The sequence below is a fragment of the Wyeomyia smithii genome, chromosome 3, assembly GCF_029784165.1.
Source record: "Wyeomyia smithii strain HCP4-BCI-WySm-NY-G18 chromosome 3, ASM2978416v1, whole genome shotgun sequence".
NCBI classification, from domain to species: domain Eukaryota; kingdom Metazoa; phylum Arthropoda; class Insecta; order Diptera; family Culicidae; genus Wyeomyia; species Wyeomyia smithii.
This window is the reverse complement of record NC_073696.1, coordinates 192,303,959-192,329,998: the sequence shown is the minus strand read 5'-3', so window position 1 is coordinate 192,329,998 and position 26,040 is coordinate 192,303,959. Positions and strand designations below refer to the sequence as shown.

Here is a 26,040-nt window from a genome sequence, read left to right as displayed (position 1 = left end):
GTCAAATGGCTTTATGCCGCTGCATTCGCACACCTTATGGATTGAATTAAATAACCCTTCGATCATTTAATAACTAGAGCTCCATAATTGATACGCGCACGTTCCAACAGGTTTTCTGAGACTTTCCCATCCATGTTTGTTCCGTCGTTAGCGAAACATTCCAGCTGTATCGGCGCTCGTTCAATAATAGATTGCATCCTGCAGTTCGATCACGTTTTATCCACCGCCACTTTTGCCGCTATCAGACACGAGGTGCGGTTGTTGTAGGCGAAAACTGGTGAAAAAGAAAGACAAAGGTATCACGTTTCGTTGTAAAGCTACCTCATCGGCCATTTGGAATAAATTTGCGGGTGTACAATTATAGTGCCGTGAGTCTTCTCGCGGTGCCTGCTTCTGCATAGTGCCCAACCGACGAAAGTGAAATTTGCGAAATGACATTCTCATGGATGGTTGAATTGACTACTAACTGCATCTGCAGGGCCAAAACAGAAACCCTTTTCAGTAGCTACTAAACTGTGAAATGGCAAATATACAAGAGAAACGTGCAACGGGCAGATGATTATCGGTTGACCTTTTTTTTCATTCAACTGTACGCTACGTAGCAAACAAGAAATGCTACTCAAAATCAAAATGCTGAAAGTTGTGCGATAAGTAATGTTCAGAGCTATATGGTATTGCTGGGAGCTGTCATGGGACAATAATTAATCATCTTTTATGCTAATATATTTTATTATAAGCATTAAAAACAGTTTTTTACACAAGTAAACTTAAATTTCGCGAAACTTTGTACACATCAAACTGCCAGCCTAAGACACCTTTTGCCCACTGATATTTCCTCCGCCAGCAGCCCCTAAGACTACTCCCGGAATTGCGGTGTTATTAGGCAACCCATTCTGTTGGACCATAGGTCCTCCATTCTGTTGTTGCTGCTGTGCAGGAGGCTGTTGCTGCTGTTGAATATTGTTTGCATTTGTGCTATTAGTGTTGTTATTGTTGGTCGCTAACGGAACGGGTTCGTTCGATAGTAGTGTACCCTGAACACCACCACCGACAGGTTGACCTCCAACAGCCAGCCCGGTAAGACTAGTGGTTCCCAGCGAAGAAAGTCTCGTTCGCCTGCGAGTGTAATGTTGCCATAGCAGAATAGTTTGATCGTCAATGAATTTGCAACATTGCGCATTGACAATCTCCCGCCGAAAATGTTCGTATTGCAGCAGATCCAGAAAATACAAACACATCGGGTACTTCAGATACTTAGCATACTCGGGATCTTTCCAGTAGAGTAAATACTTCAAATAGTTGATAAAAGCGTTATCCTTGAAGAATCCACGTTGTGCTAGAACTAAACAGAAAAGCAAACTTAATCCGATCATGTTACAGTAAGAAGGATGAATGTCGATTGTGTTTTGCCGGTTAGAATATGATCCCTATTTTTCTCGGAACTTGTGTAGTTAAATTTTTATCAATACCCCGGGTATCGAAGTAATAGCAAACTGATTTTATTTAACTCCCCCATACCACAAATTAAAACATTGAGGGTGTATATCTTTTTCCTCTATTAGAATTTTAAATTTTAGAATAAAGGGTAGTTTGTTTATGCCTGGGTAGTTGATTATGCCTTTTTGTCGATATTCTCGAGAAAACGTGAAACAAAAAAAAACAGTCAATTTTTTTATGATCGGAATTATAAATTAAACAACCGATTAACCGATTACAATTCAAAAATTCTCAGCAATCGAAATAGGTTGTCTTGAAAATTTGGAAGACATTATTGCCAAATTTAATCTCGCCCTCCAAAAAAAAAAAAAACATTCTCGCAGTACGATGCTGCGCTGGTGAATGATACTTACAGTGAAGATAGTTGGGGTTTGCTAGACATTGGACGAATTCCAGCTCTACTTGGAACCTCAACTTCTGCGCATCTTCTGATTCAACGGGCACTGGAATTAGAATAGAAGCTTATTAAAAGGGTACTTCCCTATCCACAAGAAACTACTTTCAAATTTCAAATCCTATTTGTCATTGTAGTTAAGACAAATTTTGCGTGTGTACTGAAGTTGTTATACTAGCTATGTACCAAAAGTTAGATATTTTCAACATGCCAATGAACAATTTTTGTGTTTTGTTTTGCTATATTACCTTTTTACGAGAGCATCAAATATGCTCTAGCAATTACAGTACAGTAATGGGTGACGATAACAATATGAACATAGAAGAGGTAATAATAAAAATATAGTACTTACATTTACCCTTCCCGACCATCTTATTAGCCATTATTGTGCGCTCTAGTTTCCTAGAATCCTAGAGTTGTTTAGCGATATAGGATGCCGAAGGCTCTGTGCAGTAGTAGCCAGTGAGCTTCGTTCCGAGCAGGAAAACAGGAATAGCAAACTTATTGGAATTTTACGGAGGAATATACGTGAGTGCGTTTGCGAAAAGAACAAATTCCTTTGTGTAAAAAGTAGCAACCAAACCAACCAAGAGGAAGAGGCCAGTCGTGAACTCCAGTAGAGGTTCTAATCTCATTAACAACAACACATCAATCTCTTCTTGAGCGTAATCAAGCGCTAGGGTACTAAAGCAGATAAATGAAGGCAAAAGGATGTTAAATGATTATTTACAATACTAGGACAAAGGTACATTGAGAACCGCGTCGGCAGATCGATTTTTTGGTGCTTTTATATTATGACATCAATCTGTTACGCTTTCGAATATTTAACATTTATGCAGTCTATAGGGTATGTTAAATGTCAATTATATACAAACGTGAAATCTGTTTTTCGTTACTATGTTCTTTCACAAATAAGAATAAGATTGTTTTAGAAATGGATGCAAACTCTATGACGGAAAACCACCTCCAACAAAAAGTCAGTTTCTAGGTACATAACAAGGAACATGAACAATTTTTCACACTAAATGATTCTGTAATGCATTATCTTTCTATTAAAATACTAAGTGCGCCCGGAATCCTAACAGCTAAAGAAAAAATAATGAATTTTAATTAAAATGTTGATAGAACCCAACACTAACGGTACACAGACACAGCACCTTTGTTTTATAGAACCCGAAAATAAAATTACTCACAACCATACGGATTCATCATAGATAGCTGCTGTTTGAATAGTAGATCAGTTTGCAAGATCCGGATGCCGGATTCTGCCTTATTTTAGAGGAACACTGCAATTTTCATCTATGAATACACTTCACAAAACTACTTCCCGTTTTGACGCGTCAAGTATTGACTTGACGTATTGAGATGATTGACGATTCTCACGATTTTCGGCTTGATGCTTTTTGGCAGAAAAATGACGGATGATGACAGTTGTAAACATCGCATGAAGCCAAAGTATGTGAATCACAGGTTCGAATATTTCCCAAATTTTCATAACTACAGTCGAGTTTCGCTCGTTGGCCTACGTTTTAGTTGGGCTCCCGCTCGTTGGGTTATAGCAGAAAAAGATCATTCAAATAATACGTTTCCGCGTTCCTAATACCAAATAGCTCTGTATCAGCTAACTTAATGCGTATTAACTTTATACGAACATTACTAATGTTCAACAACATTATGGTGAACTAGCATTATTGCCAGTAAAATATGCGCTAATATGCGCTTGGATGCATTCTAAGAAAGCTTTTGATTTTTTGCGTGCTAAATGGCCAAAAACAAGCTTAAAACGAGCAGTGATTCTTGAAAACAGGTGTTCTCTGTCCATTCACGTATTTCAGCAGTGGTTGAAACAACAACAAAAGAATGCATGAAATAAACCATATGGGTTACGTTTGAAAACTTTCATTTGCTTTCTTTTTAAATATCAAATATCAAAGAAGTGACAATCCGAGAGTGCTCCAAATAAGCAATTATGATGCATACTAAGGGTTGCCATCTGCAGCACTTTATTGGCTCGCTTTTTACTGTTTTAACATTATATGAGATATATACAAGCATTTAGGTCAAAATAAGCTTTTACCCAGAATTATGTAATCAATTATAGTATTGTTATAGGGCAATGATTAAGTGTCACTTGGGCACTACGGGGGGCTATAGAGATAAGTTACTTTTCACCTACGCACACTCCAAACTGTAAATCATTTGTAAAAAATTTTTGTCATTTTTTGCCGATTACGTTGCGGCTGCGTTTGAGGCAATATAACAGTTAGCCCATACGTTTTCTGTCAAATTAACGTTAACGCAACGCAAACGTGTCCATTGTGTTTGGGCCTTAAGAGTTCGATTGGGTATCTCATTGCTTAGTTCCTCAGTGGTAATTGAGCCATTGACATCCCTATACCGAGTAACAGTGCTGAGCTCATGACCTGGGCTGCAGATCGGCTCTAACAATCTCGTAATTCGGTGGTTTATTCTTGGTTTTTGTTTTTATAACTCTAATATTTATTAGGGCCCGACCGCAAAGCACAACGGGGCCGAATATCTGTACGGAGTAGGGAAAAGCCCGCTTGAGTAGAGCCAGCATACCGTTTGCTCCTCCTCAAACGGGCATAAAAACCCTCTCATCTTTTCTTATATTCTAGCCCCTCTTGTAAAAAAAATCACAGGAGGGTTGTGTGAAAAGCCACGTCCGCAAGGTTGAAGTAGAATACTTTTACAAGAAAGATAACCCGGCTGCTTGCGTGTCAGTCATTTCTAAATCGGATTTGTTTCGTATATACCGCATACTGCTGTGCATTTGCAGCAGCATCAAACCTCAGTTGCAGTTTAATAATAACCATTCATTATGCTCTTCCAAATACATTTAGTAGCCTTGAAAAAGGGCGATTGCTGCAATTGCAACTTTCATTCAACTATTGCATAAATGCTTCATGGTCAGATATACTCGCTGCAACTACTACGCTATCCATAGTCATGCCACAGTGTGGCCGCTATACGCTACCATTGGTATCCGCTGCCACTGCATCAGCTGGCCTAGCTGCTATCGATGCTGAGATCCGCTGCAACTTGTGCGCTATCCATTGCTATGCCACAGCTGTGGCCGCTATCCACTATCGCTGGTATCCACTGCACTGCTAGTGCTGCTGCTAAGGGAGGACGACTACTGTTGTTGCTTTCTAGAACTTTTATGAGCGGCTTCGGCTGAAACAGGCTCTTATATAGGCCAAATAGCATATTTTAAACTGCAAGGTATATGATTATGTCGACCATGCTTGGGAAGCAATCTTATAACGACCAATCAGAAGTCTAATTTTCCGTTTCGACAAGGCTTAACTATTTTCAATAGTACAATAGTTTGAATAATAAAATTACAATTGTCTTCATTTTGGAAGAATTTTAGAAGATTTTCCAATCTATTGCTGCAAGAACGAAGGAAATCCATCGAATACTAACCGATTTATTAGCATTTGAAATTGGACATATTTTTCACTTTTTTCGGTTTTAGATTTTCATTTCACATCCCTATGTAGCCGAACTTCCTGAGAGAAGTATTCTAATTCAAAACAAGATGTGATGAAAAATATTGACCAAATATACAAGACAGCAGAGAGAGGCTTATTTTTGACATAGTTTTACCACTGTAACATTAAGAAATCTTACCAAAGCAAAAAGAAACAATGCTTTGGCGCTCCACTTGACAAAATTTTCCAGTTGTAGTTCACCCAACTAAAAAACAGGATTCGCTACCCGTCGATCCAACATGATTCATCACGGTCCAACTACCCGCATAAATGAAAACCATAGACGAATGATAATCCATATGGTTACACGATAACCCGCGCAGCCGTAACTATATCCCGAACTAGTTGTTAGGCACATTTTATGGTTTTTGATAACGCGGGTAGTTGGAAGCAAGACAACAAAATCAGTTTATCAGTTAACGAAGATTGTCAAGGCATCGGTCAGTGTCAGTGAAAAAGTGTTTCGGTGAGGTTCATTTTGGTTGAGTGGACTGTTTGTTTTTCTTTTTCGCTTTGAAGTGAAGATCATTTGGTTGGATTTGTCGTCAAATTTTATTCCGTAACCGTGAACGATGCGCGCGATCTATTTCATCTGAGTATAACAACACGTTACTAGGACGAAAATCTAGTGTATCTGAAAGAGTGCTGCGATCATTGAAAGTGAAAATTGAAAATGATTAACTGTAATTTTTGAAGAATTTTGCTGGAGAAAATGACTTTTATCAGCACTGGTCGTGACTCAACCAACGATTTCCGGCTGAGCTGAGTATTCAAAGATTTATAAATTCCTAACATTTACGTAAGTTATTGATGTGTTGATAAGTACGCATAGTGTACTTAACGTCAAAATTTTGATCAGTAATGACGTCAAAGTTTTTGATTACGCTAATAGGGGTAATTAAATTAAAAAGTAATTTAACGTGCCTTTAAACAAAGTATAACCTGTAATTCTACTTCACAATTGCTTCCATTGATGCAGATTGTTCTTCTTATTCTTATTAGGACACACAGATATGCCACTTCGAAGAAAAATCCTGGGAAATCCTTATTCGAAACGTTACACTTATGCGCCGCCATGTGAGCTAACTGCCTACTAACTAATTTTCGTAAAACCGGTGTTCTTTTTGCTAGGGGGTGTGTACTATAGACACTATATATAGACCTGCGTAGTGAATGACAGCAGCACTGTAATCGTTGGTTTTTCATATTCTTGTTATTTGTTTGATACAAATTTTTCGTTATGTTTATTTTGGCTCGCACGTTTGACGGTTATTTTGGCTCGCTGCGGTTCAGTCCGCAGGTATATATAGTGTCTATAGTGTGTACGCTTGCTTATGGCAACATCAGCGGCATAACTGACGGGTTTTTGCCTTTGCTAATGATTGTGCATGCTTGCTCATAGCGACATCGGCGAAGAAATCGTCATTTGATTTTTTTTACTCACATTAGAAGATTTCGTGTCCGGTTTCGTTTCGTATTTGAAATTTTAAAAACAACAACGATAACAAATGAACAAACCATAAGACGTCACCGTGGATTCGCGACTATACGAAGCACAAAGATATTCTAAAGGCCTCTCACACACACGTAAACTCTCATATAGATTGTCAAAATACGTTAATGACATAAGCAAAAATATTTCTTTCCTTCACTTTCTTGTGCAAAAACAAAAAAAAAACAAATCTCGCCAAACATGTGAAAAGGGCCCATGCGCCATATGTAAACAAGCCAAATTTTATCGTTTTTTGATCAATACAAGCGAAATCTGCTCTTAGCAATAAGATTTATTGATAAAAGAATTCACTCTTTATCAAAAAATCTTATTTGTACGAGTAGAATAAGCTTGTATTCATTGAAAAACGTGAAATTGTGGCTTGTTTACATATGGCACATGGGCCCTTTTCACATGTTCAGCGAGAAATATCAGCAACTTCGTAGTCCCGAATTGCTAAAAATTTTCTACACTGTAAAAAAATTTCACGTCGAAGTGAAGTGATTTGCTGTTGAATTCGCACTACTTGCCGAACATTTCAAAGTGAAAAGAAAATCCTTCGAAACATGTTAATGCAAAGAACGGTGAAAGCAACAGCAAATCACTAGCTTTTCTGTTGTTATGTTCATCTTTTATGATATTCTTATGTTTGAGATACAAAATGTTGGTCATTTAAATATTATCTGCTAATCACAATAAATTTAAAAGGTTTCTGTTTATTTTAGATTTTTCAATTTTATTTTATTCTAGGTTTTCAATTTGATTACAAAATGACCACTGTCGCTGTGTCGGTGTATTCGAATTCAGGTAAAAGAGTTGTTTTATTATTATTTTATTAATATCAAAGATTCAATAAAACTTACTTCCAAACAAATTTTTAATCTCCGGGGAAAATGTGCTGCTTGCGCCTTTCGCCACCGTCACTATTTTTGTTTCGTTTTATGTTTTTGACGTTTGTCAATTGGAATCGCAGCTGTAATTCAATTGATTTGAACAGTGGTGCAAATACAAGAGATATTCATTATAACATGATGGTGATTTCCATTGAACAGTTTTCAACGCAAGATCATTTCATTGGAAAGTGTTAATCATTGTGAAATCAACACTAAATCACTTCAATTTGCAGTGTGACGTGACGAATCGAGTCAAGTGCAAAAACACTCGAAGTGATCGTGGCATTTAATTACAGTGTATGATTTCATTCTATGTTTTACGTATACAAAATTTCATTTACTGGGAACACTGGGTGTTCAGTCATTTGAAATCAAAGGAAGCTGATGGAGATTTTTCACTCCTCGACTGTCGTTCCGTAGAAGGCGAACAGAAAAATTTTGATTTAGAAAGTGAGTTATAGAATAATCCAACAGCAAAGTGCTGGTGTTCAAGGTTGCAGTTTTTCCAGGACAAATAATACTCCTTTGTTATATAAATATTTATGAGATTTTGTTACGAGTGGTAAGTTTACGAATGAAATTTTATAAAGTAGAATGTAATAAACAAAGGATTTTATGTTTCAGACGCAAGTGATTTACGCTGCCAGCGAAAGTTGTAATTATCCTAAGAGTTTTGAAAACGTGTGGCAAACTGACGACCAATATAAGATTGGCTCTATTCACGAGAACAAAAATCAAAAAAGGAGGGTCACAATTGCTCGCATCGGGATGCCTCCCTATCGTTACCCTACCCAGAACTTTACGTATGTGAGTTCATGCGTAAAATACATGATTTTTCTGCTAAATTTTGTGTTCTGGTTGTTTGGAGGATTACTGATTGGAATCGGATTCTATGCCTTCATTGACAAATGGCAAGCTACGGGGCTGATCAAATTGGAAACATTTTACGACATCGTGTTGAATATTTCACTAGTTATGATAATTGCTGGAGGAATCGTGTTTATCGTGAGCTTCGCTGGATGCCTGGGAGCATTAAGAGAAAACACTTGCTTGCTTAAGTTCTACTCACTGTGTCTCTTAATGTTTTTCCTGTGTGAAATGGCTGTGGCTATCGTTGGATTTGTGTTTCCACATAAGATGAACATTGTTTTGGAAGAGCGATTTACTGACAAAATTATTACAACATATCGTGATGATCCAGATCTCCAAAATCTAATAGATTTTGCGCAGCAAGAGTTCCATTGCTGTGGACTAAGCAATGACGGATACTTGGACTGGGGAAAGAACGAATATTTCAACTGTTCCTCGCCAAGTGTAGAAAAGTGTGGTGTACCGTACAGCTGTTGTATCAATGCCACAGATATTTCTTCCGGGTTGGTCAATATTATGTGTGGCTATCATATTCAGCAGCAGTCAGTCGCAGCGGCTAGTAAGAAAATTTGGACAAGCGGATGTATTGAAATTGTCCGCGTCTGGGCCGAAAGAAATCTGTATCTAATAGCTGGCATAGCGCTGGGAGCAGCTCTCAGTCAGTTGTTTGTGATCTATTTGGCCAAAACATTGGAAGGTCAAATTGATCTGCAGAAAAGTCGCTGGTCGTCGTGAGCTTACGTGGGCTGGGGCGGTGGACGGGCAGTTTAAGAGCGGAGATAATGACTGGTGAGTGAATGGGCTTCTATTACAATTATATCAGCTAGATAGCTTAGCACTGTGGTGCCGCTGTTGTGCAACAGAAAGACCCTGCAACGAAAAAGACGAAAGAAGGCTGAGAAAATCGTTTCAAAGCGTTTCGGTAATTCAAACAGTTCAGACACTGCTAAAGTTGTATTGCTAGGTGACTAATTCGTTAGTGGTGAGAAAGTTCATTGTTATTCAAAAGCGTGGGCACAAGTGAACTAAATTACTTACATGCAAGCAGATTGAATTGTGCTGCATTCTTATGCTAGTTTTATTACGCTGCAATTTTATTTGACAAATAAAAAAATGGATTGGATTGTTTTTATGTGTCTCTAAGAAAAAAATAATGATTCCATCAAAGAAATCATGTAAAAACTTCATTTTTAAATAGCTTATTTAATTTTACTAACAACATTAATTGCAAAACGGAATGTTCATATAAAATAACTGTAAAACATGAAAATTCAACAAAATACTACTATTTCAAATGAAATTCTCTTGTTCAAGGTAAGGTATTCTCTTGTTCAATATGTTTTTCTGTTGCTCACTGTATGTCCTACCGTATATAAGGAACACATCGGTCATTGTTTTTGAGTTGTGTGACTAATCAACTGGTATATTCGAGCGGTTGCAACTTGAATACAATCCGGATTCAACAAGAAAAGTTTAGTGATTCCATCAAAGAAATCACGTGAAAACTCTATTTTTAAAAAACTTTTTAAATTTTACTTACGGCTTAAACTCCTATTTAGCACATGTTACTCATATGTTTCAAATATATGAGTAACACGTGCTAAATAGTAACTGTATTTGATACTTTATACTTCAATCGTATTTTCATCTTGCAGGATTGACTACCAGCCGGATTCCACCATTGAATGTTTACTAAATGATATGTAAGATCTGGCAGTAATTTCGTTTTTAAACACGCGATTGTTGGGAGACTGAACATAAAATATGCGCCATCTATCGGTGACCAGCACCTGATGTTGAAGTGAAGACTTAGCAGAAAATAGCTGAAAATGTCAGCAATTAGTGTTCCCTGTGTATATCCAACTAGAACTTACGTTTAATTTTACGATATAGCCAATATGCTACAACAAACAAAGACACAAAAACCGTTCACATTTCATAAATTGATATTAAACACGTTATAAACCCAAGTAACTAGCCCTAATATCGATGCATTTTACTAACTAGAGTACGCATACTCTAACTCATTTTGCTGTTTCAAACATTAACAATAGTATTTTTAATATGTTCAGAACAAAATGACTGATATTTTTTATATACACAACTTTGCAAATTTGATATAGTTCCGCGTCACTCTCCGGGCAACATAAAGCAACATTACTAGTTACCGCATGTGTTCTGATGCCTTCCAATTTCAAACCACTAAAACCGCATTTTTTTAAAGTGTTTATGATAAAGCAGTGATGCATAATTATAATTTGCTTTTATTCGAAGTATGTTTTGCATCAATCTAAACTTTGAATCATACAATTAAATAATTTTAATGACATGTAATTGCCAACGTTAATGACTCTTGAATACGTAACTAAAATCACAAAAACATACATTGCCGCTAGATCTTTCTATGTCGCTCAACGTTTACTATTTACTATTATACTTTATGAATGAAATTACAAATATTGAAAATTATTGTATCTATATTTGGATGACTAGACTAGCGTAACAGTAATGTTGCTTACCGACATTGTAAACTGTTTCCAACGAATGTGATAGTTATATCTCTTGTGTTTAGTAAAGATGTGTTATTCTACATTGAAAATTGAACGTGCAATGTGTAACAGCAAGCACTTGACTTCCAGTATTGAAAAACGAAAGTTTTGCTGAAAAATCTCACTACTATGACATGTTTTATAATCTTTCGCCGTTTGTCATCTCCCTGAGAAAATCTCATAGATTTTATATTGTGAAAATTCTATCATAAACGTCGGACCACCAACTCAAATTACGATTCAAGATGTTCTTTGGATGGAAATGGATATTAGGAAAGTTATATACGTTCAGCCAGTATGTTGAACAAGAAATACAGAGGAATGTCTAATAACCTAAATGAGAATCAAATAATAGAAGTAATTAACTATGTCATTATTTGTAAAGCTCAAACAGGTAGGGTTGCAACCGAAATTATATGAATATCTGTCAAGATTGATAAATAAAACCTGGTGTCATGAAGGACTTCTTTAATCTTGTTTGTCGTAACCTATGCTGACAAAATCCATTTCGTGACTTTATAACACCTCTCTTAATCGGTACTTTAAAACAAATCTATCTTGATTAGGATTAGGTATCAATATATGCATTGAAAAAGTTGACTTAAATCATACGGATGGAATATGATTATTCTTGAAAAAGATAAAGTTAGGGAAATGTTATGAAATTTTCGCCAGGGCATCTTAAGTGGAGGTGTATTTTTGGAATCACTTTATATTTGCTTCACATCAGCAGAACCCCTGGTGCGACAGTAAGTTTGAGTTAAAAAAATAGAAAAAACAACCATTGGACCACCGCTAAAGATGCCCTAAAGAAAAAAAATTGATTCATCAATCAATTGTTATAGACAAATCAGACCTGTTAACGTACGAACGTGTTAGTGCTACGCGTTGAGTAACACATAAAAAAATTGCTGTTTTGTTTGCAATGCTGCGTGTTGAGCAGCTGGTTCGGTTTTAAATATTGTTTTCATCCGAGACTATGAACATAATCGGCAAAAAATATCAAAAAGTGCTCAAGAGCCGGAACAACGAGACGCGATGCATAGCGTGTATTGTGTAGATTTTTTTTCACCTGTGAAAACATATTCTGCTATGGTGATGCAAACATAATGTCGTTTTCGTTTTCGCGGTGTAGCTACACTCAAACGACACTTGACACCGAAAATGTTTTATTTGACTTTTCGAACTACCCTTTTCCTGTCCCTCCCTACACTTTTTCTGTCCCTGACGACACCCGAAAAAAGCAGAGTGTACTGTAGGAAGTTACCAACACGTTCACACGTATGTGTCAAAACTGGTTTGTTTTGGTTTTCGTTCCACGTGGTAAAGTGTCAGGTAAATTTTTTCTCAGCACATTTGCGAGATGGACATATGAAATGGAAACGAGACAAAATGACGAATGCGATAATGACCAAAACAAAACGAATTGACAGCTATCCCATTATTACGCATACCAATGCAATGAAACTGAAAATGTTTTATTTGAAGCTGCAAAGTATAGCACGAAAAAAGTGTAGCTACATCGCGAAAACGAAAACGACATAACATAGTGTTTTCACAGGTAACGACCAGACCGATGTCATGGCAACAGTTTTCTGAAGCCGCCGCCGATGATGATGGCGCTACTGTTGGAAATATGGTCATAAGCTCCGTTCGTTGTGCCGCATGTGTTACTGTACGGATTTTTTGCGTGCTTCTAACTATATTGAATGTAGGGCTATCCGGAACGTGTTGAAACATGTTTGAACGTGACCATTTATGTCCTGCACAAAATCCATGAAACGCCTAAAACAAAACAATCGTTTTTCGCTTTCTGCATTTCTTCACACCACTTGCAGCAACAGTTAATCTCGCATGAACGGTGCTTAATCGGCTGTTTCGCAAGCACTGACAGTCTTTTGACGGGTAATAGAGCCAGAGAGCCAGAGAAAAACGGCTTCAAGCGAGTGCATGGAGATGACGAGATTGACATGCGGCACAACGAACGGAGCTTATGACCATATTTCCAACAGTAGCGCAATCATCATCGGCGGCGGCTTCAGGAAACTGTTGCCATGACATCGGTCTGGTCAAACGTCGTTACACTGAACGGAATCGTCGAGTTTTGCATTCATATTTTCAGTGATAGTTGTCGATAGTTTACAACATGAATTCAGGCGCATACGTGAAAGAAAATCATCCTTGTTAGCCCCATCAACCCGTATGGCATCACCTCACATCTAAACTTGTATTATAACTTAATAATTTAACTTGATATTTTGAACGATTAAAATATTAAATACGGGTTGAGAGCAGATCAATCTACAATACGCAACCCAGTTTGTGTTAATTGTACGTGTAGTTGCTTAGTTATTTTAATTATTTTACTAATTTTATATATTTTCGCCCTTTTTGAAGTTTAAGTTAGATTTCTTATTTTGCTTCAAATTCGCGTTGACGGTGTTGCTGATATTTGTTTGGTTTTTGCATGCGAAAAAGAAGGAAGGATATATTTTTGCTTTTGTCATCACGCACATTTTGACAATTACATATGAGTGTTCACGTAGGTGCGAACAGCCTTCAAAATCTCTTTCAACGCGAATAACCCGAATGTCCGTAAGCCCTACAAATGCAGATACATAGCGAATAGATTCAGCCCCACCTATGCGACGATGTCATGAACCAGTCAGCGTCATTAGTGACAGCTGACGCGACAGCGGCCGTATAGAACGAAGAAGAGCACGGCAAACCGAACTAAACTGTCTCGCTCTATCGGCACACACTGCAAGTGAAAAGTAAGTTGTTTTCAATAATTCTGTATTATTTAACAGTTTTAGGCATAACCTCTATGTTAAAATATATTCAAGAAATAGTCGGAAGGTTCAAAAAGCAAATGTGTGTATAATTTTCCACTTTATAGCTGGTTATGGTAGTGAAAATGTGATTTGAAAAATGCGAAAAAGTCTGCTCTGCCTTCAATCGAAAAAGATGAACGATGCGCTTTCCTCTCCTCTCCCGCTGACAGTCTCGTTCGCGTTTCATATCCACCCTGTTTGTGTTTCCATTCCAGTTAGCATAGCGTGAGCCCTCGTTGGCTGCAGCAGGGAAATGTTTGCATCATAAAAGGCTAGGTTCTCGTATTTATTAACCATAAGAAAGTTTGCCGCTTCGTATGGGGAATTGCTGAATCGGTTTTGTTTTGATTTGGATTTTCCTCGTTGGGGTTTTGCCGAATGTTGTGGTAAAGTTATCGAGAGTAACTCATTTTGGTAAAAAATTTTAACCAAAAATTATTACACACTAGTACAAGTGTCAAATCAGTTTAGGAGATTTATAAAATTTTCATATTGGTATATTGTTTGATGAGAGTTACTACAGTCGTAATCAGTTTAACATCATCTTGAAACCAATAGTTAGTCCCGTTTAGAAACTTCAAAAGCTGTTTAAACGTTAGAGAGCCTTGAATACTGTTTTGAAATTGAAACATCTCAATCACATTTTGTAAACGGGCACTTAAAACTAGTGTCAAAACATCGATTATATTCTATCGAAGAATTGGTAAAAAATCCCCATTAACTGAGGTTACGTTTTACAAAATGAGAAATTTTTCATTTGAGACTTTTTACCGTTGGTAATTTCGTGTTTTGGTTCGATTTGTATTTTAAAATAATTAGCCTGTATTGTGTATGCATATATTTCTTGATAATTACAACAATCGATGTATATCTCGTAGTGACGTGCCAGCTACGAGTCTAGTTGTAGAAGTTTCGCAGTAAAAATCTATTGAAGAGCGAATAGAAAAGCATCTTCGATTGCTCGTTGGAGTTGGCGACTCTTATTCTTCAGTATCGAAACCTTACCAAACATAAAGGTTTCTTATCTGACATTAGATGTCCCGAATATTCGGTCTACTGCTTAACGTTTCAACCAGGCATTTTAACGGCTATCGTGAACATTTACAAGCCTGGTTCCAACTATTCAGCCGAATAACATGATATAATTTCATTTGGTTTCAGATGCTCTGTTTTGTCTCATTAGTTCTATTAGCAGCATAAAGCAAAGAGATTAATAAGAAATTTAATAACAAATTCTTAAAACTTTTTTATAACCTGTTCTTATCATTCAAGAAAGTTATATTCACTCATAGATCAGTACGGAAGCTTTGTTTTAACTTGGATTTTGATGACTAAGAATAAGAGAATGAAATCAATAATTTCTTCTAATTAATTTATACAGTTATACAATTTATGAAAATAAAAAAAATCACTCGTTCAAAATTTTTAAACCAGTATATTTTATTTATTTATTTTCGTCAAGCAAATGTAGACTACAGTTATAATAATACAATGTTTTCTTATATTCTATACATTATTTCCAGTAGTTAGTCGTTTTTTGATTTGATTTCTGCCCATAGTGTGTCGATATTTTCGCAGTGCTGATTATAGTGACGCATCATACGATTTATTGGGCCATTTTTTGAGTAGTTAGTTCTGTGAGAGTTTTCCGAAAATATTTTACGATTTAGTTGCGATAATAATTTAGAAGATTGCACGCGTTGAGAAATAATGTCATTGATAAAATAAAGCATTGAAAGTTCGCGGCGTTCTTTAAGTGCTTGTATGTCTATAAGCATGCAGCGTGCTTCATATGATGGTAAGGGAAATGCTGTCCAATTTAGTTTACGAAGCGCGTACAAAAGAAATTGTTTTTGGACAGATTCAATGCGTTCTTCATGTGTTACAATATAGGGATTCCATACAATGCTACAGTATTCCAGAATTGGTCGGACGTATGTAATATATAATAGTTTGATTGTATATGGGTCTTGAAAATTGTGGCCGAAGCGTTTTATAAAGCCCAGCATACTATTTGCTTTGTTGATAATTGTATTATAATGTTCTATGAATGTAAGTTTGGAGTCTAAGATTACGCCTAGGTCCCTTACGATTTTGCATTTTTCTACTGGTTGGTTTCCTAAGAAAATGTTTGTAGGTGGTGTTACTGTTTTTCTGCTAAATGCTATTGAATTACATTTTTTGATGTTGAGTTGCAATAGACTTTTGTTGCACCAAGTGTAGAATACATTAATTTCATTTTGGAATATTTCGAAGTCTTCTGCATTGATTATTTCTATAAAGAGCTTCATGTCGTCAGCATATATACTTGTGTATTGATGCAAATTTTCTTAAATATTATAGTCTATTTCATTTCAGACCTTCCATGTCAACCGTTTTGTGAACACCGTGTTGTTCTCCCTGGGGATATTTGCCGACGAACGGTATCGTGTGAGGGCGATTCGCTGCAGCAGAATTAAGTTTTTTTTTTTAAACGTTTATAATGAATGCTATTCAAATGCCGGAGGCACAGTTGCAGCGGTATGAATTGGATAAGCGAGCCTGGGAGGATGCGATCCGGGGGTATACTGGGCCGGATCCCTTGGACATTTGGTTCAACTTTATCTGTTGGCTGGAGCAGCACAAGATGTTTGATAAAGATGGAGGATTTCGAAAAATTCTCGAACAATGCCTGTCAAATTTCGAAAATTATGAAAATTATAAGCAGGACGTTCGGATGGTGAAGCTTTGGATGAAGTTTGTAAGTAGTGTTGTCAGTAAAAGTGATGAGGGAACTAAATTAAATTTCTTACTTTCAGATTGACATGCAAGCAAACCCTTTAAATTTGTATCAGTTCCTGTATAAGAAAAATGTTGGCACTCAATGTGCCTGTTTCTACATTGGATGGGCTCACTACTACGATGCGGCAAATGCTTTCAAACAAGCAGAGTCTATATACAACTTGGGCATTCAAGTCAAGGCGCAACCGATGGAAGAGCTACAAGAAGCTCAAAATAAATTTCGTCTTTCAATAGCACAAAGGATGCTTTACAACGACGCATCCTCTAAAAAACGATCTGCAAACACTTTGGTCGAGCAAAGACAACAAATAACGTCCTTGAGTCCACCGCAAAAGAAATTGAAAGCGGAAAATATAGATTACTATCAATCGTCACAGCAGCACACTCAACCGCCGGTCCAGCAGCTCACACAACCGCCTGTTCAGCAACCAGCGCAAGTACAAGTGTCTCAAGCACCACAGTCTCAGCTACAATCACAGCATTCACAACATCAGCAACAACCAAATTCGCAACTACAGCAGCCGCATTATGCAGGTTATTATCAACAACAACAGCAATCAGAACTACCGGCTGTTTCGGCTTCGAATTCCACCAGCTCTACAATGACTGCCGAGCAATACTATCAGCAGGATAAACAGAATGCGTCTTACTATCAAAACAATAATTCACTTATTTATCAGAACCAGCATCATCAGACAGTTTCGTCGCAAACACAGATCCAATCTCCGATCACAACTCAACCCTCTACACAGCGTCAGATGCAAAGCGTTCAAGTACATCATAATGTTCAGCATCAGCTTCCCTATCAACCACTCACATCGGCTCACCCTCATCCGTCTCAAGAGCCACATTCAGCAAGTCAGCAACTCAGACCTCAGACTTCATGTTCAGCGCGTTTCCAATCGCAAGTAATTGTTCAAGCCCCACCTGCGGTTAATCAAACGGCTGCTCCAGTGCAGTCCAAAACAGCGTTACCACAGCAACACATCTCGGTTTTAGCGCCGACGCAGCCACCGCCTCCACAGATCGAGCAACCGGTTCACAAATCAGTCATCATCGAAAACTACTCACTGACTAACGACAGCCTGATTGAGTGCAATTTGAATAACTCGGCCTATGTTATATCTTCATCATTAAACTACGTCTACGATGATGCTGATCTGACCGGTTATTCAATAGAAGAACCAACGGTAGAAAAGGTAGATTTGAATCCAACTGGAATTCGACTGCCCATAAACTTTTCCCGCGAAGCTCGCTCCAATCACGAACGATGGGAGGTTCCGCTTTGTCTTGAAGAACCGTACGATTTAAACAGGAAATGCTGCTACCCGAAAGGCGTCGTTTATCCAGATTTACATACTGGAAAACCAACCATGGAGTTCTCACTGGAAGAAATCCGAGCTAGAAAGTGGTATCGTCGAAAGGAGGAACTTGAAGAACAGACGAAAGCAAAACAACAGCAATTGGAGTTCGAGAAGCAGAGGCAAGAGCGGCAGCGGCAGCTGCAATTACAATATCAACAGCAACAACATCATCATCAACATTCACACTTGCAACAACAACCACAGCAACCACAACCACAACAGCAGCCACAGCACCATCAGTCTATTCCACAACAAGCAAACTACGGACATCCACAACAGCAGATAACAACGCCGACGACAGCTCACCGCTACCAACAGCCAAATCAGGTAAGTTGTTGTATGGTATGTTTTGGTTTTTATTTTTCTAAACAACCGCATCCTTTTATTTTTCAGTATCCACATGTTTTATACCAACAGCAGTCACCTAATCAACCAGTTCAACAGTACCAACCACCTTCTCGACAATCGCAAGAAGTAGCAGCACCGATCCAGGCAGCTGCACTAACGCCAACTCCATACTATCACCAACATCTTCAGCAACATCAGCCTATTCATCACCAGTCAGGACAGCATAATCCCCAACCAACTATCCAATCGGTGCAACATTCACCTATTCAACCAGCTCAACATGCTCCGATTCAGGTTAATTATGCTAACTACCGACATCCGTATCCACAACAGCAGAATCAGTACCAACCACCGTCGGTTCCAGTCCATCAGCAATCACCTGTTCAACAGCCAGCAGCATATCAGCAGCATTCGCCGTATCACAGCAATCACTACGCGGGATATCCTGCACCCAACTATACTCACAGTCAACCTCCGGTACATCAATCACCTCCAATGCAGATGCAATCCCCGCATCAATACCCAATACAACAAAATGCGCAACAAGTCCATCATAATACGCATCAAAGTTATACGTCACAACCTCCTGTAAGAACCAAAGCTCCATCACAGCCACAAGTACCAATTGTACCGGCAAAACCTAACTCACCTATTCGACAAACTCCCAACCCACCACCTCCACAACCCTACATTGACCATCCGGCAACTAGTCAAGCCCCAGTTGCTAGTCAACCTGCTCAGCAATACACATCGCAACAAAAATCTGCTTCGTTATCTTCAAAACCACAAGCACCCGTGCCGCAGAACCAACCAATCCGGAAGCCAACAGCGTCAGCTTCGTTATCGCAGTGTGTCCCACCCGCTACCAAAAGCTCAATTAGCAATTGTGATGATTTTGAAGAGCAAATTGAAGCATCAACAATTCGATTTTCCACATCTACCGAGAACGGTACGAGCAAAAGTAAAACCATCACTATCAAGTTCAAAAAAGACAAATCCGCAGTGGCAGCTCCAAGTCCAATCAATACACCACCAGCAGCTGTAAGTCAGCCGACAAAACACCGCATTGAGGCAACGGCAACAAGTTCAGCTGCAAAAATAGAAACCAAAAAATCCCGTAAAGTGTCTTCTATAGATGGTACAGCTTTGAATAATACAGTAAAAGATAATTCGAAAAATGAAGTCAAAACTAAACCCAGCAAAGCTAAATTATTGAAGTCTAAATACGACTCGGAGACAACATTGATTCCGGCCCGGCCAATTGACGACTCTTTATCAGATGATAATGAAACTTCTGATCGTTCATATGCTTCTTCACCAGGCATTACCCCGTCAAAGAGCAAGAGTAAGTCTAAAGCTCGCTATGTCATAGACGATGACGATGATGACGAATTTGATGAACGTGAATTTCCGGACTCAGACGAGGACGACTACGGTGAGGTTGACGACGATGATGAAGACGATCTGGATGAAGATGGTGAAGAAGAAGAGGAAGAGGAAAACGATTCTTCGTATCAGTCAAATTCGGAGTTTAACACTTCTTTCAGCAATATTTCGTTTGCTGGTGATAACAGCAATGGAGCGTTTAATTTTGGCGGTGGCAGTTCTTGTTCAACTCCGCTTCGGCATACACAAACCTCAAGTGGAATTTCGAAAACGTCAACACCTGTGGGCTCCTTCCGGTTTCTCAAAAAACATGAATCTAATTTCTCACTGCTGGGACAAAATGACGATTCAATGAACTCAACAGTCGTCGAAAATAGCTATTTCCAGACGGAACACGATGAGGAAGGCAGGCGGCGTAGAAAGGAAAAAGCGCTGGATATAATAGATACACATTTAGCGAAACCGTTTTTGGATCCTTTCAGCAGTGAACTGTGCAAAGCATTTCTCACGAAGATCGATTTTCCATCCAGGGAAAACAGCAGTGGATATAAAGTGGTCAACAGTAATTTACCTAAGCTTATGAAATCCCAAATGGCATGCCTAGGGGGAACAACATACAGCATCGAAAAAGAGGTTGGCCGAGGTTCGTACGGATCAGTGTTTCGAGCGGTGAACAATCAAAACGGAGCAGTTGTGGCTATTAAGTATCAAAAGCCTGCCAACACTTGGGAGTTGTATATTTGCACCGAGGTGAAGAAGAGAATCAATAATCCCGAAATTGTGAGTAGTTGATACATATGATTTGCGATTTTATCTTTCAATTATTGCTACTTGGTTTGTAGTTACCCGGTTTTATGGACATCTGCTCTGCTGTAATTGCACCGAATGCGAGCGTTTTAGTATCGGAATTTTCTCAATACGGTTCCTTACTGGATATAAACAATAAAATAAGAACTGCTACAACGAAGGTAAGAACAGTTGTGCATCTTGTCGTTCATAATGTTTACCACAAACTGTTTTGCAGGTTATGCATGAATCGCTGGTCATGCATTTTAGCAGCCAAATACTGGCCATCGTAGAGCATTTACATGCCTGTAACATCATTCATGCAGACATAAAGCCTGATAATTTCCTATTGATGCAAATGTGAGTACCAACTAAAGCTGTTTTATTTAAGTCGTTCGAAAGTGGGACAACATTTTCCAATTCGTTCGAATAAGGCTCTGGTTATGGTGGACGCGAAAAGCGGCGCGAGGCGATTCGCTTTTACATTGACCTACGGCTAGGCGAATCACCTCACGCCGTTATTCGCGTCCACTATAACCAGAGCCTAAGTCTTTTCGAAGTTCGTATTCGAGTCGATCGAGTGTTCATTAGCTGTGAGCGAATGAATGAATATTCGACTAACTCGGAATTGTCGGTGTCCGATGTAGTGATAAAGTGCGACTATTCTGTTGTTCAGTAAAAATCAGCTTTTTATAGGTTAACGATAAAAAAATTCAAACAAAAGTGTACTGGAGATCTTGAAGTTAAAATCTTGATGTTCTACTGATCATTCTTTTTATATTTTTGAACCCTTTTCATTTAGTTAATTTACTGTTTTATGTTACTTGACATGCTCAAATGTATTAATAGTATATTAAAGTTTTCTCAAACTATTCTGGAATTGTTACTTTTAAAATTCCGCGATAAAATTTAATTGAGAACTTTCAACTAATGAAAACATATTATGCAATACGCAGACCAACTGTAGAGTCCGACATACCAACTCTTCGATTAATTGACTTCGGCTGTGCCATCGATATGAATTTCTTCGAAAAGAACAGACAGTTTAAAAAGGTAAGCATTTTTTATACGCTCCTCCACTGTCAGTGTGACTTATACCTTGAATACACAGGTGATTCAGACGGATGGATTTACTTGTATAGAAATGCAGGAAGGACGTCCATGGTCTTTCCAGACTGATTTATTTTGCGTGGCTGGTACAATCCACGTTATGCTTTTTGGTGAATACATGCAGCTAACAAAGAAATTCGACTGGGAAATCAAACAGAAATTGCCGAGGTATATTTGTTCGGTCACTCGTCAAATGATCCGGACTTCAATCGAAAATTTGTTTTTTTTTGTAGATACCTGAAGAAGCACGTATGGAGTGAAGTTTTTCAAAAGTTGCTGAACATCAAAGACATCAACCATATGCCGAAACTGAGCGCTTTGAAGGAATTGATCGATGGTGAAGCCTTTAATCTAGAATCTGAGTTGGTGAAACATATACGGACTTTGTCGAATTTACTAAAACGGCGCTAAAGTGGTATTACCCATTATGTATAGCGTAAAAAGCACTAGCTGGCCTGGAATATGAATTGCCATCAATTGTATAGCGGAAAGAAAAGTGTCTATAATATGCATATGAATAAACTTATGCACATAGTATTTAACGTTTAAAGTGTACATTGATAGAACTATCTTATTGTAAAAATTCGAAACAAAGATGAATCAAAATGTATATTTATAAGTCATATAATAATTTGTTTGTATTGCGCTCTTGGCTGTACCAATATAATAACAGGAGAAATATGAAGTTTAAAATAGATACCTAGTACCTATAAGATAGTGAGCCTGCTATGTCAAAACAAAAGGAAATTTAACTAGGAGTGTAATTATTCACGGCTATCAATAATTAGCTATGCTTGTACATAATCATTCAAAACTGTACTGACAAAATTTAAACCGTACAATTACATCGTTTATAGGATTGGCAAATAATTGCACGCTGAAGGTGATACATATCTAGTTTAGTGTTGAATTCCACAAATTGTGGAGGGCGACATAACTACTATTATATTTTGCAGCCGAATTTCATACAAATTAGTTCAGTCCAAAGAATAGCTGTCTCAAGACAAGGTGATGAGTTACGAACCGATTTAAAACTGTATCAATACCCGTAAACTGGGTTAAGGGTGAACATTAATATGACCTTTACACCGGGTATCCGAGAGTAAATTGATTTGCGCAAAATATTTCTCCTAATGATACAACATTCGCTATGGTATACACAATTGCATACTAGTGGGTAATAAAATTATTATGTTTACTATAGATGCTGGAATTTCATGTTTCGTAAAAAATCGAAGGAATACCCTGCTTCGTTTTTGTCTCAAGGATTACGTAGAAGAACAAACCATCCGGTTGATCGAGTTTTGTCTGTCGAATAATGTAATCTAATAACCAAAGAAGAAATGATGGACGAAAAGGAATTGATGAGAGTGAAAAAAGAACTTAAAAAAACCAGCAATGGCTGTACAAATTCTGATGGGGGCGTCAAGCAAAAATGTTGAGCATTTTACTAAAATCCGTCCCAAAACTTAACCGATGTTGGGTAAGGAACGGCCTCAAACTCTGAAATTTCGATCAATATCGCCACTTTCAATGACGAGAACGACAATTCTGATTATCTACCTGTCTTACGAATATAAAAAACAAGGTTCAGCACGAAAAAATCTTTGAAAAAACATCAATTGAAAAAATCAATTACTATTGCATCTATTCAGGCGTTATTCGGGTGCTGAAAAAATAATCTCCTGCAAGACAGATGCAAACTGCTTGCAATAGGTTCAGCAGGGTGATTGGAATGGTGTCCTTCGATTAGGAACTTTAATTGATTACTGTTAAAGTTTGCTAAATCAGTTTTACAATTTGAAAACAAGTGCTGACAGAGAGAAAGGTAGTAAACAAATCGATATACTTATGTTTGTATTTCACCTTACACATTTCGAGTATTTCTTCTAAATCACCTGCTTAGAATAGGTTCCCTACTCTATGTAAATTGACGTAAAGTAAATTGCACAACGCTTTCTGCTTTGAGGCCTTTTTGAACAAAACTGTGCATACATAAACAAAACAAAAAATACTGGCAAGAAGAGAAGAACTTTTATAAGAATAATCGCATTTCTCTCTGAGTGTGTTTGATGTTGAATATGAGTACCTCGAAAAAATTTCAAATTTTTAGTTATCAATTCGTTATCAAAATTCAATCTTTTCCGCTGAACAATATGAACATAGGATACCCACTGAAAATTTTGTTAAAAATGATCATTTCGGGCAAATAACATCGAATCCCCTTTTGTAAATGGCTGGGCACTAGACTGGGACACAGTTGTATGGGAAAAAACCGTTGGTGTAATTTTTTCGCTCTCATGCACTTTTCGTATTCCTTATGGGTCCTGTAACAACTGTGTAACTTTTCAGATCTATCGGTGGAACCCCTGATTTGCGCCCGATTTTTAAAGTTTCCATACGATTTTATATGGGAAAATCCACTTTTTCAAAACTTATCCTCTAGAAATTTCTAGTTGGCTCCTAAAAATATACCAATACATTTTTTTTGTAGGAAATTTCCTTTGGAATAATTCTTCTGAAGACTGTGTAGAAAAAATTATTCACTTTAAACTGATCGAATGTCTGACGAACGGCTCAACATAGAATTTTTCCAGCAACACTGCTGCAGCATGCTGCTGTTGCAAACTCAACAACGCGATGAGAAACAGTTTCGTGTAGAATTAAGCTTGAAAGCGTGATTTTTTGCTCATAGTATCTTCGGAGAAAATGCTTAGAAAATCAATCCCTATATTTTGATAGTATTCGTTGGGTGATTTATACCCCTAAAAGTGAGAAATCAGCTTTCTAAACACCCTTACGTAGTGAAAAACATTTTCGTGTAGGATTGAGCTTGAAGGTATGATATTTTGCTCACGTTATCTTCATTATCGGAGAGCTTGCTTAAAATATTAACTATCAAGTTTTAATGTAAATTGATTACTCCCCCTAAAAGAAGAAATAAGCTTTCTAAACACCCACGTCGTGTGACAACTTGCCAATTCAATTGCATGCTGCAGCAGTGTTGCTGGAAAAATTCAATGTTGAGCCGTTCGTCAGACATTCGATCAGTTCAAGGTGAATAACTTTTTCTACAAATTTTGTAGCGCCTTAGAGTCTTCAGAAGAATTATTCCCAGGAAAATTTCCTACAAAAATCATGTATTGGTATATTTTTAGGAGCCAACTGGAAATTTCTAGAGGATAAGTTTTGAAAAAGTGGATTTTCCCATATAAAATCGTATGGAAACTTTAAATATCGGGCGCAAATCAGGCGTTCCACTGATCGATCTGCAAAGTTACACAGTTGTTACAGGACCCATAAGAAACACAGTGCATGGGAGCTAATATTTATTTTTTGTTCCACCCTACTGGGCACGAGTCACTTGAGACACTCTTGTAGCCATCCATCTCTGTCTAGCAACTCCTATCCCAACCTCCACGAGGCACAGTGGCAGGTCTCTATACAAAAGCCGGAAAAAACCTAGTCTTTTTTTATGATTGGAAATTACATATTATTACAATTTTGGAGTGGTGAACTCATTTCTGATGAGAGCAAAAATGTTGCAAATAGCAATTTATGCACCTAAAGTGCTGTTAGACCTTTCTCATAATCAGATTTTTGTTTTTGCTTCAATTTTGCTTGAAATTTTGATATGAGAACCGCTCTTATGTTTATCTAAACACCTATATTCATCTCATTGCTCGTATTTGTTCAATTTACTGTAAAATTTTACTTTTTTTTAAGTAAAAGTAGTTTTATTTCACCTCTTATTTAAGTCGAGTAGTCGGAAGTTAAGAGCGAAATAAAAGCGACGGGAAGAATATAGGTGCTAAGATGAATATTTTGTTTTGTTCTTAGGGTACTATTTTTTGAATTAGGGTGGTGCAAGTATCGTCATAATTCAATTATTTTATTTTGAAAATTTTTTAGCTTTCAAGCCGTTTGACTAATTCGAGATCTTTCTACGACAAGTTAGAGTTCTTTTAAGAAAAATTATGAGATCGTATGGTAGTTTATTCAACGTCAGTGAAAATATAAAAGACGATAAATTTTTTTCTCATCAATTCAATTTATTCTCTCTTCATACATCTTGCAGTACTGAAAGCGGTTTACAAGTTTATATAAAAATGCTTGAAACTACCGGAAAAAACTTCATGTATACTTCCCAGTCAATCATGTTGTTCAAATATACGAAATTGAATATTTTACAACTGACCACCATACGTCTCCATAGTT

At 37.6% G+C, this 26,040-nt stretch overlaps 3 protein-coding genes across 7 annotated transcripts; 2 read left to right on the top strand and 1 right to left on the bottom strand.

The window, feature by feature from the left end:
• Positions 1 to 710: 710 nt before the first annotated feature.
• LOC129727838 (mediator of RNA polymerase II transcription subunit 31) lies at positions 711 to 3,269 on the bottom strand. 4 transcript variants are annotated; one of them, XM_055686055.1, is made up of 4 exons: positions 3,085 to 3,269; positions 2,244 to 2,391; positions 1,851 to 1,940; positions 711 to 1,342 (listed from the first exon to the last, which is right to left on the bottom strand). In XM_055686055.1, exons 2-4 carry the CDS (start codon positions 2,272 to 2,274, stop codon positions 807 to 809), a joined length of 657 nt encoding a protein of 218 aa, XP_055542030.1. In that variant the 5' UTR covers positions 2,275 to 2,391; positions 3,085 to 3,269; the 3' UTR covers positions 711 to 806. The 4 variants fall into 4 exon arrangements, with proteins under 4 accessions (XP_055542030.1, XP_055542029.1, XP_055542031.1 ...); XM_055686054.1 differs by having other exon boundaries at positions 2,244 to 2,358; XM_055686056.1 differs by lacking the exon at positions 2,244 to 2,391.
• Positions 3,270 to 8,150: 4,881 nt separating this feature from the next.
• LOC129731360 (tetraspanin-33-like) lies at positions 8,151 to 11,685 on the top strand. The gene is made up of 3 exons (XM_055691264.1): positions 8,151 to 8,356; positions 8,419 to 9,453; positions 10,320 to 11,685. The coding sequence occupies exon 2, from the start codon at positions 8,563 to 8,565 to the stop codon at positions 9,397 to 9,399; it is 837 nt and encodes a 278-aa protein (XP_055547239.1). The 5' UTR covers positions 8,151 to 8,356; positions 8,419 to 8,562; the 3' UTR covers positions 9,400 to 9,453; positions 10,320 to 11,685.
• A 2,236-nt stretch (positions 11,686 to 13,921) lies between these two features.
• LOC129730448 (putative RNA exonuclease pqe-1) lies at positions 13,922 to 23,025 on the top strand. 2 transcript variants are annotated; one of them, XM_055689777.1, is made up of 9 exons: positions 13,922 to 13,987; positions 16,406 to 16,787; positions 16,846 to 18,519; positions 18,586 to 20,706; positions 20,769 to 20,894; positions 20,951 to 21,072; positions 21,669 to 21,765; positions 21,824 to 21,990; positions 22,056 to 23,025. In XM_055689777.1, exons 2-9 carry the CDS (start codon positions 16,530 to 16,532, stop codon positions 22,231 to 22,233), a joined length of 4,743 nt encoding a protein of 1,580 aa, XP_055545752.1. In that variant the 5' UTR covers positions 13,922 to 13,987; positions 16,406 to 16,529; the 3' UTR covers positions 22,234 to 23,025. The 2 variants fall into 2 exon arrangements, with proteins under 2 accessions (XP_055545752.1, XP_055545753.1); XM_055689778.1 differs by having other exon boundaries at positions 13,949 to 13,987; positions 16,391 to 16,787.
• The last annotated feature ends 3,015 nt before the right edge of the window (positions 23,026 to 26,040 follow it).

Coding starts and splice junctions, on each gene's coding strand:
- LOC129731360 (XM_055691264.1), top strand. CDS start 8,563: ATGCCTCCCTATCGTTACCCTACCCAGAACTTTACGTATGTGAGTTCA.
- LOC129727838 (XM_055686055.1), bottom strand. CDS start 2,274: ATGGCTAATAAGATGGTCGGGAAGGGTAAAT. Junction 1,941..2,243: donor GATGGTCGGGAAGGGTAAAT/GTAAGTACTATA, acceptor TTCTAATTCCAG/TGCCCGTTGAATCAGAAGAT. Junction 1,343..1,850: donor AAACCCCAACTATCTTCACT/GTAAGTATCATT, acceptor TTTTCTGTTTAG/TTCTAGCACAACGTGGATTC.
- LOC129730448 (XM_055689777.1), top strand. CDS start 16,530: ATGAATGCTATTCAAATGCCGGAGGCACAGTTGCAGCGGTATGAATTG. Junction 20,895..20,950: donor TAAGAACTGCTACAACGAAG/GTAAGAACAGTT, acceptor ACTGTTTTGCAG/GTTATGCATGAATCGCTGGT. Junction 21,073..21,668: donor AATTTCCTATTGATGCAAAT/GTGAGTACCAAC, acceptor TGCAATACGCAG/ACCAACTGTAGAGTCCGACA.